This window comes from Etheostoma cragini, chromosome 7 (genome assembly GCF_013103735.1).
Source record: "Etheostoma cragini isolate CJK2018 chromosome 7, CSU_Ecrag_1.0, whole genome shotgun sequence".
In the NCBI taxonomy this organism is placed as follows: Eukaryota; Metazoa; Chordata; class Actinopteri; order Perciformes; family Percidae; genus Etheostoma; species Etheostoma cragini.
In genome coordinates, this window is record NC_048413.1 from 8,353,192 (window position 1) to 8,370,752 (window position 17,561).

The 17,561-nt window shown below is 40.1% G+C and overlaps 1 protein-coding gene across 2 annotated transcripts in view; it reads right to left on the reverse strand.

Moving 5' to 3' along the window:
- LOC117947900 (metabotropic glutamate receptor 4-like) overlaps positions 1-17,561 on the reverse strand; it is a 183,845-nt gene that overhangs the window by 115,148 nt on the left and 51,136 nt on the right. For both annotated transcript variants that reach the window (XM_034877261.1, XM_034877260.1), the window contains exon 2: positions 14,331-15,331. In XM_034877261.1, coding sequence (XP_034733152.1) covers positions 14,331-14,864 — 534 coding nt within the window. In that variant the 5' untranslated portion in view covers positions 14,865-15,331. The remainder of the gene's footprint in view (positions 1-14,330; positions 15,332-17,561) is intronic.

Below are 17,561 nucleotides of genomic sequence, written 5' to 3' on the forward strand. Positions count from 1 at the left end.
GGCTGCTTAATTACTTATAGAGAGGAATATTTTCTGAAAAGGGTTTTGCTCTCATATTTTGCATGCAGTATATACAGTATCTGATATTTTATTCAGAAATAGCTAATAATATTACCCTTGGGATTCAAACGTTGGAATTCATCGCTTCATGTTTTCCATTCAGTCACAAATAAAGATAAGTGATTTCATGGAAACTCAACTATTTTGATGAACAGTATCTATCTATTTGTTTTTTGACCGTAACAATGACTTAATTCATAGAAAGATAAATTTGTTATGCTCATTCACAGATATTGGTATTTCACACACAAACTGCAATACCATTTAAATTTAATGGCACAAAACCTTTGAATGACTTTGGAATAATTCCATTTACTCACTGTATGAATCCCTGTGTCAATACTACTCGGTTTTAAGTAATGGTAATGCTCCAGCAACTGAGACACAAGACTGGGGATAAGATCTGGGGTCAAACAAAAGACAGCAGGTTGTAATATAAAGAGTAGTGAATCCTCCCCCGGAGTTTAGAAAGTCATGTAAGACAAAATAAGGAACGTGACATTGTTAATGTGATTACACTGCCACTGTATTGACATTTCATTTACTGCCAATTGCCAGAGGCTCATAACACTGCTGAGACTGTGGATCATGTCTCATTTTATAGTTTTATCAGGGAACCCAACAGGGTAGAGATCCCCGCCCTGAGATGATATCATGGTATATGAAAGTACTAAAAGTAGCTTTGAGACATGGGAAATTGTAGCATCCTTTGCTATGAACCAGTACCAATACTGTTTATGTGAAACACTGTTCAACTGTACAATACATTATTACAGTTGTCTTGAAAAAACAAATTTCTGTCGAGCAGATGCACTACACTTTCTTGTAAATATAACAGGTATTCCGCTCAAGGAAAGAACTGCATCACCAGTTTCAGTATTTGATCAAAAATTACACATGTTTACATGTAAGTGAGAATGGGCAAAATAGTGTGGCCTGTTACAGAGCCACAACATCTTCATGGATACGCAATACCATTGTTTGCTTTGTTTAAATAAAAATAAGACTCTTACACAACAAGGATTTTTGGCAACTTTCATACTTTTTGTTTGTACGTCCTCCAACTTGTTGTTTGTCCAACACACAGAAGTACTTTTTGATCTGATTCCAAGACATAATTTGTCTGCTTCTTCCAAAACCATTACCAAGTACTGTTAAAAATATATCCGTTGAATGATGGGACACATTACGGATAGGGTTTGCTTAAGATTAGGCACAAAAACCTTTTGGGGGACACTGTACGTTCAGGGAAGCATCATGGTTTTGGTTCAAATTAGTACTGTACTTAAGGTTAGCAGACCTACTGTGGTCATGGTTAAAAATTAACTCTTGGTTAGAAAAACGGGAAACAAACAGCAACTCTGTGTCATAGTACAACATTTTGTTGTCCTACCAATCTCTTCTCCCAATCTTAACTTCCTTATTTGCTTCCATCATAATTACTACAGCCAGGATAAGACTTTCTTACTTGAACAAAAAACATACAATATTTACTTTTGGGCCCTTGCTGAGTGGGAGGAAAAAAATGCATTCAAAGTGTAACAGCTAAAAACAATGTCCAAATATACAAAAGCATTATACAGCACTCCAACATTATTATTATTGAGGCCCATGTTAAATTACACATTCACACATAAAGTACTCATACTCATAATACTTCAGGCATAGCCTGAAAGCATGGAACCATCATCTGTAATGTATCGTAACTAAGATCGGATAAGATTATCATCAAGATGTTCCATCGGAAAGCAAACTGGATGTCTAAGTGTGTACCAAATGGTATTATATGAGGCAGATCAGCAGTGACTAATACAAAGGACCGCAGGATACAAAACACTACTTCAATGTGAAATACAAAATCCTGCTTCATAAGAACAAGGTTTTACAAAGAATATGTGGCTGAGTAGCCGCATTAGAAATGACTATTATTTTATATTACTATTCTTATTGCTGTTATTGTCCGGACTGCTGAACACAGCTACATGCCTGCTGGTGCCATGTGTAGAAATATTAGAATTTTAAGCATTCAAACTGCCCACACTGGCATAGATTGAAATGTTATTTATATACCATTTTGTAACACCAATATAGAAGAGTATCCTCAGAACGAGTCAGAGGGTAGAGATGTTTACTGTTTGCCACTATTACGTAATTATCTTCAAAAGTTTAATATGAACATGTCAACTTTTTGAGAAATCAATTGCAATATGTTTCAATTCAGTGCTGTATACGTCCAAACACTGACTTTCAGGCGAGGTGAACGTGTCAGGAAATGAGCCATGTTGTCACACCAGCTTGAAGATGCTGGATCAATACCCAGGTGTGGGTTTGTAATGGAAGGTCTTCAAATCTTGATAGCTTACTGATTGCAGGTTAAGGAAACAAGGTGATGGGCTGGTGACAAATAGACAGCTAGTCTGTAAGGATTTATTGTGTTTTTACCGAGTGGGGAAGCTTTTGAGACGATAATTAGCCTGCAAATGAGAATTGATCCCTCTCTGCCAGCTGGTAATGTCAATGTGTACAAATATTTGGAGAGCATGCATGATTGGCTTCTGTAATTTGTCTCTATATTTGCAGCCAGTCTCAATGGACACTGGTTTTAAATATCAACTGACTTCATAAAATGGCTGCTGCTGTAAAGCCATGCAAATAGTCTCTTTCCTCGATGGCAGAGCTCCACCTTTGCACAGCTGTAGACTAAACTAAAGGCTGGAAGTGCTCAAGGGATTCATAATAGAAGAAAATGTAAACAAATTCATGAGACTAGTGGGACCATCTGGTGTGAGAACATTGGAAAAGGATACTGGAGCTTGAGAAATCAAGACGCAAAGGGTCTGAAGGTTTTTAAACAGCTTAGCAAATAGGAATAGATTAATAGTGTGCTGCCACTGCGTCCTCTCATCTTTGAATGTTGGCATACATAAATATTAGCTGTCACAGTTACTGAAACCATTTCATTTATGGCCCTTTTTTGTGTCTGCGCTATTTTATATCCATTGGTATTTTGAATTTAAAAAACCAGACTTAATAAGGTTTTTCTGGGCACTTTTCTTGAGATCAGGACTTTTCTAAATGAAAGGATAAGCATATATTCTTGAGTTAATTAATGCCATACTCGTTGCATGGATCCACACCTTAAAAGCAAACAAGACAAATTATATCTCTGTTTAAAATATATTCAACGCATTGGGTGAGTTTATGTTAGTCAAGGAAGGAAATCAATTAATGTAATTAATGTAACAAAATCCGTAGAATATCCTGACACCAGTACTATCCTCATTAAATCACTGCACAAGTGCTGCACATTGATCGAACTGCAAAAACTCATAGTGGTGTTTTCTAATTTCACAGAGTTTATATTTGTTTAATTAAAAGATTTGACATTCTAATAAAACACTAAAAGGTAAATGTACAGTAGTTAGTGCTTGTCATTTTTTATTTTGTTATAGCAGTTCTGACTATCAGACTGGTGGGTAGACTGTAGACAATACCTTCATAAACTGGATCAGTACAGTATCAGTGTGTGACTCCTGCCATCCGCCTGTTGGTGGTTTTAAGAACGTTTGTAGCCATTTTAGTTAGGTTGATAGTTTTCACTTGTGAATTATATATATACATACTGGATTGGCAGAAACATAGTACATATTTGTATGGTTCCCACAATGTTAATTGTAGAAGCGTTGGTGATCTCTGAACTTTTCCTTTTCAATGTGTCCAATTAAATACAAGTTGTAATTTGGGTTTAGGGATAATTAGAGAATGTAAGCATGCTGTCACGGCAAATATATTAAATATAATCAAAACATCTGCTAAATATCAGTATGTTGAGCATGTTAGCTGTAGACTCTTAAGTGTATGTTCTTTAGGGCTGTGTGGCAAAACACATTGTATGGAAGGTCAGTCCAGTCAATGCAGTAGAGGAAGAAATGGCAAAATATGTTGAAAAGGATGCCACAATTACAGTCTTAGCTCACATGAATGAGGAATAGAATTTAGATTTATGTTCTTACAGGGGGCCGAAAATTAGAACCTTTATAATGGTTGTCCCCTTACACTATCACACTGCTTCACACAGAACAAAATGTTATAAGTGTATGATGAATCAATTTGCTCCAGTTCTTTCAAAATTATAGCTTGAATGTTGTGTTTTTATAGTAAATCCCAACTGCCTCTGACCAGAAAGCGAGTCCCTTTGTGTGACACAGCGGTGACTCATGGGAGCCTCCATGTTGTCTCATGGAAGGCTGGATGATGTCCAAGCTGCTCAGCCTGAAGGCTGCCAAACTTTTTCTTTCTGCCCCACTGCAGGTGAGGCTTAGGATATCAGCTAGCATTAGGCTGACAAACTAATCTTTTAAATATCTCTGGCAACTTTAAAGTGGTCATACAAAATATTTTATCATATTGACCTTTTCTTGCTAGTATGTTTTAGCCTATATTTATTTGTAAAGAGTAAAACACACAAACTGCAATGCTGAAATGATTAACTGAGCTTTCAATTCATCACTCATTTTTTCCAAGCTGACAATGTCACTCTGACTACGGAGCCCTGAAGGTGACATGGAGGAAGAAAAAAGAAATGAAGGTTAAAAAAAAGTTTAAAAAAAACATGTACAGGGTACAAACACAACTTGAGACATGAGTTTGAAAATCCAACAAACAATAAGGCTTAAGTTTAAATGTTATTGCTAATCTTAGTAGCTAGCTAACTAGCTACTAAGATTAGCTTACAGTAATTGACATCAACAGTCAATGACAATGTTCATGACAACACTTTACATTGGCATGTATTAATGAGTAATGCTTATCAACATAAACGATGGATGTATTTAAATGTAATCGTTATGTCACTAGTGGCACTAGATTGCGATTGAGGTCGAGGTTAACTAGCGCCAGCTAGCTACTAAGCTATACACACACACACACACAGACGCAAATTAAGTGGCCTAATGTAGAGTAATCACTCCCAGCATATCCATCAGGGGCTCCAGTAGAGGAGTGCTAGCACATGATCATCATTTATTTAGATAAGCATTACTAATTAATACATGCCAATTTGAAGTGTTACTACAAACATTGTTGTTGATTGTTTATCTCAGTTACTGCAGGCTAAATTTATTCTTATTGTTTGTTGGATTTTCAAACTTGAGATCTCGAGTCGGACAATACCTACGATACCTTTCTACAGAAAGTCAGATATGTCACTAGTTGTTTTTGTGAAAAAATGGCGCTAATGGCGACAGAAAAGTTGCTAAATCTAAAAAGTTGCCAAGTTGGCAAGACAGTTTTCATGGAGACAGATGCTCTGTGCACGGAGGGGAGGGGCTGTGTGTGTGTGTGTGTGTGTGTGTGTGTGTGTGTGTGGGGTTGTATGTGTGTGTGTGTTTTTGTGTCTTTGTGTGGAGTGACAGAGAGACAGAGGAGAGCAGGGAAAATAAGTTTTAGGAAGGAAGGATGTTTTAATTTGCGTTAAAAAAATTATAATAATAATAACAAAACACAATGTGTGGTGGCTGGTGTTGATTGTGTGGCACACCGCCACAAATTAGCGTGTGGGAAACACTGATTACGTTTTATATAAGTCTGCTTGAACTCAACGTTTTCTTTTTTCTTTGAGGCATTAAGCCTTTGTTTAAGTCTAAGTAAATTCTAAGCGGCACAGCCTCAACACAGAAGGACAGTGATGGATTGTTGGGTTGATGGTGAGATTATGCAGGTGAGACACCTCCAAGCCTTTAATCCCGCGCTCTTTTCAGGAAAACTATTTGATGGTTTTGCTCTGTTTGTTTTCTTCTCAAGATGCAATTTCTTTTCCTTTTCTTAAACTTTTAAAAAGCCAGAACAGGGTACCAGATTGAAATGTTTGAGATTGGAGAATTGCAACCACAGCAGCTTTAGCACCGAGAACATAAGCAAATCTTCTAAGCATTTATGTTGTGCTCTGCGTTGTCCCTCCTGCTTTGAGAATTTCACAGCAATGCTCAGCCAAATGAAATCATACATTTAAAAAAAGAAAAGACATTTTCCCCTCTCGGCAGCATCCCCTCAGTAGGCCTGCTAGTGCACTAATTAAATGCCACAAATTAATTTGAGTGAAACCTAACGTATCTAGAAAAAAAATGCACAGGAGGAGACAGCCACACAGTAGCTTTTTCTCACTGTGCTTGGTGATTACCAGCAGTGGTACGGATTGCCTGCAGAGGGATTTTAAAACGGCATGAGGAAGGGGATAAAATAGTGCCAAGAATGAAAAACAAGGCTTTGGGCAACCTTTGCTCATGACTTTCCGGAGAAATGCCTGCACGGGGTTGCGTGGGTCAAATAAATTGAGTCGGAACTAATCCTGAACTAAAGGAGCTGCTTCTTTGTAGCCAGAACATGGTAGATGGGGGGCATCTGCAATCTGGGGTCGGGAGACACAGCTTCATGGATTTGGTCTGCCCAGCTGTAAAAGTCGAGTTGAGGGGCACAGATAACACCATAGATGCGTTTTTTTGTAAGGCATCCTTTTTTTCCATTCCCCCTGAAGGAACTTGTTTTGGTGGAACATGTGTACGTTCAAAAGTTGTTTTAGTCGTGCAATTGAAAACTCAGATTGGACAGATAGTCTAGCTATCTATCTGGATTTCCTCTGAATGCAGTTCAGAATGAATGCAGCGTAGTGTGCTCCAAATTACACTTAGCAAAGAATGGGACTGAACACAGAATCAATCCTCCTGTCCAGACCAATCTCTCTCTCTTCAATTACCACCCAGTTCAGGGTTGCTGAGGCTCTGTGAAGGTGACAGGGCACACCTTGGGAGCATTGTCCAGCTGTGAAAAAGCACTAACAAGTCAAAGTGTAGCGTCTAGCTGTACTACACTCTAAGGCAGGGGTTCTCAAAGGGGGGTCCTTGAAAGGATTCCAGGAGGTCCCCAACTAAACGGGAAATCATTTATTTTTACTATAATTTCATCCATAAGTAACACAATAACAGATTGTATGACTATTTTGCAGATGGGATTCATTCACTTTCTACTGTAAAATGTATAAAAGCAAAAATTCCTACCAAGTCTTATCAGATGGGGTGTCTAATCTGTGTCAGTTTAGGGGTCCTTGATGTGAAAAAATAACTTCTTAAAAGGTTAGGTGGTGGAAACCTTGCAATCCTAAAGCCATCAGACTTCTGATGGAGTCCACTTGTCCATTAAGTCATAAGACATCATATAATTTAAAACTGCACCCTTGGATATATTTATATGAGCAATGGGTCAAATTACTTTGTAATGTGAAAGGGACTGCGTGCCGAGAAGTACTCGCAGAGTTATCACCAAACTCTGCAATCTCATCCAGCTTTTAAAAGTGTTTTTCAGTTCAGTGTGAAACCTTACTGTTTTGATTAAGTCTTATCGCTCTACCTAATTGACTCTCAGCAGAGTCGGTTAAGTAGCTGGTGAAGAGTGCACATGTAGCAGCTAAATAGACACACATTTCTAAAAAACTGGGATAAAACAAGAGTGAATATTGGACTTGCATTCGTCATGTCACCATCAAACTCTGCTCAAAACGATGCTAATGTTGCTCTGTGTCTTTGTGTTATGTGTACGTAGGCAGCTGTATGCTAACACATCAACCATAACAACTTTACATTTCATGGCTAACAACTAGTCAAGCCTAAAAAAAACAGTGGACTTGTCAAATTGGCTTCAAAATGGAAGATAGCTACTCTATATGCTTTTTTAACATGAACCCTTTCAAACACATGTATGTAGAATCACCCCAACATTTCACCCACAACCTGCTGCTGCTTTTTATACAGGTCTGACATGAACTTAAAGTGATGTTAACCCTAATGGTTAGATTGACCATGAACAAGTGAAAGTAAAAAAAACAGATGCGTGCATACCCTTTAAAGCTTTCAGCTTGTCTTCTCTGTAGGCTGATGGGGTAATCCAATAAGAGCACTGCCTCAACGTAATGTAATGCTGTGGGGGAGTAAGGCGCTGTGCCCGAGGGCTTCTGACTCTGTTTAATAAGGGAAAAGAGAAGCGGATGCAAGGTCGCTTCTTCAGAGACGGCACAACAGGCAACTAGTTAACCCTCTTCTTTGTGCTCATCATATACCTAGCTACCACCTCTGATCTCCTCACTCCATCTGCCTCCACAGTTCCAAGCTCACTCCTCCACACAGGAAAGACTTCGTCTTGCAGACTGAATGTGCCTGCATGAACCTAATTTAGAGTCTCGCCATGCGGGATTTCCCCAGGCTACCCCCCTTCTTGTCTGAACACGTATATGATTGTCTCAGCAAGTCAACTTCGATACCTGGAACACAGTGCATACTCCAGCAGTTTCTGACCGCTGCAGCAATATCCCTCAAGCCAGTCAGGGTTAGCTGTTTTCAGTGATGTATAAGAGACTTGCTAAAAAGCCTGAGGCTTTAATTACACTCACTCTGTCTTGAGTATCATAAGCAACCAGCCACAATTACCATAAGGGCTGGTGCACTTTGCTGTGCTTGTGTAGAATAAAAACCCAACTGATGAGAACAGACCAATAGCTGGACCTAGTGATGACGGGGATGCAGAGAGGGTGCTTTCAACCCCAATCCCTGGGCATAAATTACATAACAATATAGTAAAATATTCATGACACACCATGGGGACGGAATCCTGCATTCTCTGAAGTGCTGAGCAAACACTTCGCCCTTAGCCACTCTAAGACTGTGAGGAAGATAAGGAAAAGCCTAAAAGTAAGGAGCTGTAAAACAATTGCAAAACAAAGTATGAAGCCAGCAACAGTCGGGAAACAAATGATTTCCCTCAAGAGGACGGCAAGCAGCATTAACAGCATTAGTTCCAAAGTTATATTGGTGATACATTAGTTTCATTGTATGCTTTCTTGCATGTGCTCTTTGTGTTTATGAAGTCGTCAAATAAACATGAAAATGAGATGAAACTTTTTAAAAACAAGGCCAGCCCTATCTCCACACCACACATACATTCTGGTGAAGGAAAACAAAACACTCCGGGTTGTTTGCATTTCTTTAAACCAATCACAATGGTAATGGGCGACGCTAAGCTCCGGACACAGAGAAACCACATACAATATTAAAAGAAATAAACTGCTTACACAATGCAGTAACGGGAAGTAATTAAATTAGCGGAATAACTTGTTAAACCTCATTTTCTCTTACCAGTGACTCACCGTGTGTAACTTTGTCAACTGCAATCCTCCCCAGTATGTCCCAAAAACGTCCCATTTAGATATTAAATGCCATATACATACTCTTTGTAAATCTTTATAGTCATTCCACGGAAGAACCAGGCAGGCCTGTCTCGTTGCAAGTTCCATATTTTCATTCAAACTTGCCATTTTTGGCGTGTAGCTTGCTAGCTACTAGCCTATAGTTGTTTCCCAAAGTGAATCGAGTTTGAACACGGCAACACACAGAGTGGAAGGCAAGGGACATATGGCGGATGTCAGGTACTCCGTTGATCCAGACTACTGATCAGATCTAACAATAACACCTCATAAGAGCTTGTCAAAGCTTCAATCCTTGTTTTGTAGACAATCCAGATCAATCCAGAAACTGTATTACATGCACAAACAAGAGGCTCACCATCATTATCATCATCGTCATTCTGAGTTTTGTTTTAATCTAGAAGGTGAGGAAAGGAAATACGTGATGAAAGTTTGAAAGAAGCCAAGCCCATCATTAGATGGAAGTGGTGAGCAGTGGAACCCTCAGTATTTTATTATTTATTGTGTTATACTTTATTAATCCCACATGGGAAATTATAGGTATGGGTTGTTATTATATCCATCACACACAGGCATGAATTACACACACATGCTCAGTACCTATACTGTACATGCACTAATGGAGAGATGTCAGAGTGAATCGGCTGAAACCCCAGTTAGGGGTCAGGTGCCTTGCTCAATAGCACCTTGCCAGTGCTCAAGAGATGAACTGGCACCTCTCCAGCTACCAGTCCACCACTATACTTTGATATAGGATAGATGTATAGGGACTTGCATTCTATAGACTGAATATTGCCCATTTTTGTTGAAAAAGGCCACATTGAAAGCTTGTAGTATGAGTATTGTTTGATATTTTTTATATATACTGTATATATACATTTATATATATATATATATATTATTTTAAATACACCCACTCTCCCTCAACTCATTTTCCTCTGCTTCAATTAGTAATTTCCTCAATATTCAATTTAATGTTTTGCCTTTAGACAATTTCCAGTGATTGTACATCATTTTGTTCCCAACTCACCAGAAGTCCTAAAGATGTTTTTGTTATTTGCGGAAATATAGCATTGCCTATTTTTACTTTGCAACACTATTAAAATAATAACCTTTTAACTACGTTTCAAAAAAAAAAAAGTTTACTTCTAAAGCATCATTCTTCTAAAAATCACCTGAACAAAATACCAGAGTAATTATACTGAATGAAGCAATACAATTAAACAAATTCAAATATAATGCAGCTGTGTGAAACAGAGGATGTTGGGGATAATGAGCTAAATTAAGCATAGTGGGCTAATTTTATCAACTTGTTTACGTTATTACATTTGTTCCCATAAAGATGAAATTCTAAAGAGAACACAACTTAACTAAAGCAAGGTGGTGATATGCATCTCGTCTGCAAAAATAAATTGAACCTACCTCCTGCATATGCAATCGCATCTTGTGACTTGGGTTTAATATTTTAACAATTGAACCCAGTATTATTCTTTTCACCTAGGGCCCTATTCAGGCCCCAGACAAATCATATTTACATGGTTTCTTCGGTGTGATTCATGAAAAATCGTTCCGCCTGTCAAGTGCAGAACAGAAGATAAGTCGATTAAAGGCTTTTAAAGCTTTCCTAGTTCAGGCAGTTCTCTACAATATTTATTTGAAAAACTACAAGATGTTTTAAGAAAGGTTGCCACCAGTGTTGTGACTGGTAAGTAATGCTATCTACTATAATATAATGAAAACCAACACTGAACAAAGACAAGCCAGGGAGAAGCCACACACAGATATTTTTAAAAGGTAGAATGATGTAAGCTGTTCATGTAGAGATTGAACACCCTGTGATGTTTGTTTCTGCACCGTTAGCCAATGACAATCCACCATTGGGGGTCGATACATTTGTTCATACTCTGTTACCTAACAGCCTGTTCTAACGCTTTTCTCTCCTATCTGATCCCAGTGTCGATGCAGAGTCAGACAGGAGCAGCTCATGGGTATTCTGCTGCAGCTCTGTGATATGCAGAACATGCTCAGCTGATTGGTTGCTCCCCGTACCTCGGAGTGTTTGCATCATGTGACACGCAGACTGGAGATTGTAGGATTGTACCAGATACTGATACAAGCCAGCCAATGCCTACGTGACCGTCCAAGATAACTTACACTGTAGGTTAAGACATTGAGGCACAACGTCTTGTTTCTTTTTTCCGTCCGCTACGGACTTGATTGTCAGTTCCAAATATCAACATGTACGTGTCAGTTGTCTGTTGCCATGGGTGGTTTGGAGAGAGGTGGATTTTTAGGAACTATCTTTTGAAATATAGTGTTTCCTGCTTGAAGTGAAGTGGCAACATCCTATAGCATTCTCCTCTATCCCTCACTTGGATTTGGCTGTCTTGCTCAAGGCCCTCTCAAGCATCCTGTTCAAGCCCACTGGGCAGATATCTTTTAAGGCTGCTGTCTATCAAAAAAACAAGGATTCCTGCTTGCTCTCACCTCAGCTCAGCTCAGAGGGAAAATAACTTGTGCACTCTTCCAGTCCATCTCAACTGTTTGGCCTTTCAGAATCTGAGTAGCACTATACCCATACAAAACTCATTCTTTGAGTTTTGTTCAGTTCTGAGTCTTGGATGAAGCAGCTTAATGGCCTTTAGAGGAACAACTAAATGAGTTGTTCCCATTGCAAGATCTGGCATGCTATTTGGAACACTCAACTCATTTGCAAAATCCTGCCCAAACAGAGGCTTGCCAATTAGCTGTGTGAAGACACCTCACAAGGCTGTGAGTGGACATGCCCCCCTCTGGCGATTTCATGTGCCCTCCACAAAGAAGCAGGCCGCATTAACAGTCTTGTTAGGTGGAAGATTTGGGCTTGGGTTTTAGGCCTCACTAGAGACATGCTCATCATTTGTCTTGTATGTGGACTTTTTTTTTCTTTCTTCTGCAGTTCATTTCTCACTTTTGGGTGATGTGTTTATGTCTCTCTTCATCCCTGTGCTAAGAAGAGACCTAAAGGTGTCGAGACTTTCTGAGCAATGTTGCTGTCTTCCACACCCTCTGCTTGGGCAGAAAGGCAGTTTTTGGAATGATTATTGTTGATGGCCTGTTGTGGAAACATGTCACACATACTTAGTCCATATATAAAACATTCATGTGCAGCCAGTGAAAATGTTAGCATGTGACATACATTGCTGGGGATGACACAGTCACTGTTAGAGATATGTCACCATCCTCCTTTTTGCTCGGAATATTAGTAAGAATGTGCATTCCCCTGACAGTAAAAGTTGTGACACTTCTTGCACGTCACTAGAAGTAGACATGGATGTGAAAGGCTATGGTTTGTGATGGCTGGATCCTGATGCCAGCCTTGTGTTAGGTAGTTCATCCATCACTTTCTAAAAGAACAACAAGGATGTAGGAATGTAGCATTTACTCCATGGTTGATTTGTGACACATCAATCAGGCTTGTGATGTGTAACATCCACCATCTTGCCCTCTGCTGAGCAGTTAATTAGCCCATGGTCTATATCAACGACGTTTCATTCACTTTTCATGTCCCTCACCTTCTACTTTTTGTGATGGCATTCTAAACTCCAGTTGTTTTATGAGGACTTTGGTTAACTGCTCCTCAGATCTCTGCAGGGTAAATCCAGACAGCTAGCTAGACTATCTGTGCAATCTGCGTTTTCTGTTTCACGGCTAAAACAACCTTTGAATGTACACGTGTTCCACCAAAACAAGATCCTTTCCAAGGCTATTTAGCAGAAGAACTGTTGCTCCATCCGGCGCTTAGCACCACTCAAGACGATTGGGACTGGTTTAAAGAAATGCCAATAAACCAGAGCATGTTTTCTCCGTTTCTGGACTAGTGTGTGGACTAGCCAGACCCTCCTCTGCAGCGATGTGGAGGCAGGTCTGGCAATGCCAGGCTAGTTGGCCCCAGAATGGCGGCAGGTAGGTTTAGACATTGTTCAATCAATGTAACAGCAGTAAATTCAGGCTTCATCTTCTAAAGATCCCCTTTGAAAGATGAAGGATGTGTGAATAGAACAATGGCTCATATTGTATTTTTTGCTACTTGAGCACCAATGAAAGCTCTAGCCGTGTTTTCTGCCACTTCACTAGTCGCCAAAAGCTATTTGGAGGAGGAAAAGGAAGTCTAAGGCCATTATATACTTCATGCTTAGCCATAATAAGATATGGTTAAATACAACTAGGCATTCATGCAGTATCCTCAGAAAAAAAAAGTCCATCAAGCCCTAGGAGTGCAGTAGGGCCCTCAGTGTTTGTAGAACAAGGGTTTCAATACATCTTACTGGAGCTAATCCGGCATGAATATTGGGATATAATTTAAAAACAAAAAGCAGACACAGTCCTTATGCTCATTAGCTCAGTTGTGACCTGTAGTTTGATTTGACAGCACTGAGCAGGTTTTTACGATAGTCGTATCATATATTGTTTATGCGTTGCTCTCATATTTGCACATTATATGTGCATCCGCTGAGCCTACAAAATGCAGATGCTCATTTTATGCACTATATTCAATAGCAGTGCCATGAGCTCAGAGTGCCATGCATGGCTTCCCTGAATTAATTAGAAAAAGGCAACACTAAGGACTGTTGGCAAATTAATGTCATTAGTGAGGAGAATTTTGCTGTTACGATCAGCGCCTAGTTTTCTGAGCAGTGGGGGAAAAACTGTCTGAAACTGTGATTTAAGCTTCCGAGAAAAATAAAAAAGGTCAAAGAAAAGCAATAAAACACAGACCGGGAAATGCAGAATGAGATGTGTTTGTGTGTGCATAGTTATTCCGTTAAAGTAAACTTGGCCTCCAGTGTGGTGATACTGACATGGTGTCAGATTAAAATTCAAAGTTCAATTTTATGGTTTTATTGTTTTCAACTGAAAGTCTGATCTCCAGAAATATTCTGTAGAGAATTCTTTAATATATTCATCTGCGCACTGCAACCATGATTAGAAAGATGTTGAAGAAAAAATAAAGTAAGGAGTAGTTGCTGTGGGTGAAACTGACCTTGAAGAGGCGCAAAATGTTGGCTACCATGATTGACACGGAGCTGGCCGACGCACCAATCACTCCCACCACTCTCTCAGGCTTAGTGATGATGGGCGGCCCTCCGCTGAGACACTTGACATCAGTTGAGTCTTTCTCAATCAGCGCCTGAACAAATGTCAGCGACTGCTCCAGGGCATGGGTGTCCCGGGAGCAGGTATCCAGAATGCGGGCCCCCAGAGTGATATTAGGCAGCAGCTCATTGTCATTATTGATACGATCCAGGGCAAATAACATGGCCTCCAGCCTATGGATCCCTTTCTCCTTCTTCAGCTCCCCACAGGCTTTGCCGTCGTTTCCCCTTGCATGCACTGGGAACAGCCCACCCAGAGATATGTCCCCATCAATGCGTATTGAATTGAGGTGAGTGTGGCCCGGCATTTTGGGTTTGGCTGCCAAGGCGATTGCGAAATAACAAGGCAGCATCAACGCCCAGCAGCAGACGCCTCTGTTGCAGCCAATCCATGCTCTCTCAAAGCCTCCTTGCAGAGTCATAATGAAAGGCTAAATCCGCATCTAAATACAGAGTCAAGTCCTTTGAAAATGAAAGAGATGTGCACACATATACCCACACACACACAGACACACATACAAATGTCCTGAAGGTTAGCCGCAATGTTTTTCAGAGCACAGTTGTTTTCAGAAGTCTCTTCTCATGGTCTCTAGCTCTGACACAAACTCAGTTATACTAATTATGCAGCCTCTCTCTCTTTATCTCTTTCTTCTTTCCTCTTTGTGTTTCGCTCTTTTGCTGCAACTGGAAGTGGTGGCTACATGCAGTTACTAAACAGCACACGGTGAGCTGAGACAAGGTCCACAGAGATCGTTCTTATAAGGCCAGTACAAAGGTGGGAAGTGAGCCTCTTTTCTCTGCTTCTCCCGGGTCACTCGGGTGCATTTAGCACTCCTCTTCAAGCAGGCAGAAAGTCATGAGACGACCCAGTGGGTTCTACAGCAGGCTCCTGAAAAAAGAGAGGAGAGATGTTAGACACTAAAGAATCAACTGAAAGATGTAATGGAATCGCGTTGATCTGATCAACAGTAGATGTTTTTATGCCGGGCTTTTCCTTAATTTTTTCCGCATTAGTCTCCAACACAGACACGCCAATGTCATGCTCTCTATATATATTTAGAACCACACAGCACATTTGCATTAGACAAAGATCCAAACCAATTTCCTGGATCCTACCATTCAAGCAGAAATAATACCTAGACCCAGCACTTTACACACAGGAAATCTGTTCTGTGTTGCACCCATGCCTCGACTGCTTCAAGTGCACCACAATGAATTATTTCTATGTGCCTTGAGCATAACTGATTCGCTGCTGCTTGGCACTGTTCCACAGACTTTATAACCGCACACTGCTCTGCTCATGTAGATCCTCTCCAGAGGGTTTAGCCAAAAGGTTATGAAATATAGTGCTAAATTAAGAACATGGGATTCTGATAATCAAAGAAACAATATTCCTCGGGTTATGAACATATCTGCCCTTTGCACATGATCCCTTGTAGTCTTGCCTACCCCTTGTATCACCAGTGTTAATGCGTACTCTCTCTCGCTCTGTGTGTGTGTGTGTGTGTGTGTGTGTGTGTGTGTGTGTGTGTGTGTGTGTGTGTGTTCTCTCAACAGTAGTCTTGCTTTCCCCACATTGCCAGACTAATAGAGCAGAGGATCTGGACACAGTGGGAGAGTCCTACATCCATATCTCTCTCTCTCTCGCTGTCTCTCTCTCTCTCTCTTTCTCTCTCTCTCTCTCTCTCTCTCTCTCTTTCTCTCTTTCTTTCTCTCTCTCTCTCTCTCTCTCTCTCTCTCATGCTGCTTTTGTATGCTAACATAAAGCCTCCCGCCGTGGTGCAGCCTGTAATGGAGGACGCAGAGGGCAAAATCTCGTTCAGGACCAGAAACTAGTGCTACCTTGCAGCAGCTGTCAAACCCATCACTGTAAAGATGTGATTTTTTTATTTTTTATTGTTACTTTAATGGGGATGGAGCTGTAGTAGCTGGCAGTAATTCCGTCTTTTTTCTCTGATGTTGAGTAGTTATTTGTAGAACGATCTCATTGAAGTGGTGGTGTCAAGAGATTTCCCAGGACTCGTGAATTAAAGACAGCATTGCTGTTTGCCAGTCACATGTGCTTCTTTGCTTTCTTTTACTTTGGACATCAAATCAAACAATAAAGCCTCCCTGCTCTAACACTACACAGTGGCCTGTCTTAGGCTGTCTCCTATACTGCTGGCATCCAAAAGGAGATATTTATATCATCCTGCACAGATCCTCCCTCTAAAACACAGCATCCATAACGGATGACGGCCTACTAGTGGCTACCAAACATCTCATCCAGGAGAAAGCCTTGAAGAGAAGGATGAGGGAAGGGTGACAAGGGTGGCAAGCTTGGCCTTTTGTCAGAGGTTGTAAACCGACTAACAGGTAGGATTGGGAACTGCTGGCTAAAGCAGTGCCAGGTTAATGATATTGGAGCGACACCTGCCACCATTACAAAAGCATGCTATAGATGGAAAATGGCCCATGTTGTATGGAACATAATGATTCTCCAGAGTCCTCTGTGCTTTTACTTTTTACAACATTTGCAGCACGGGTGGCCCAAAAATAGCTTTTTAATTTGACAATTGCATTTCTCTTTGTGGGCATTTTGTTAATAATGTTGTTTGATCATTTTTAACGGATTCATAATCTCAGCCTGGAAATTAAGGAGAAGAGCTGCAGGCAAGGAATTTGCTTCTTATTTCAAATCACCTTATCCTTCATCATTGTGATTACAAACCGCAATCGGGATAATTGCTGTGAGCCGCTGAGCAAAACAAGAGAAGTGGTTTAGTGCTGGGGGACACTCTGGTAAAGGAGTAGAGCCCGACCGATAAAGGATGTTTACGGCCGATTCTGATAATTTAGAAATCTGATATACATAATAATATCTTAAATTAAACTTAAAAGTCCTTTAAACAAAAACAAAGTAACATCATTTATCTTCTTTATCGTCATCATTATCGAACATCATCAATCATTTATTTGTCATTATGCATGATTTTAATGAATGAATATTTTTAAAAAATCGGACATACGTGCCGATACCAATATATCGGTCAAGCTTTATAATGGAGTCACGTTTCCAGAGTAAGCCTCGATATCTGAGAGATGAAATCCTCCCTGCCTCTCAAATCTTTTGGACGGGG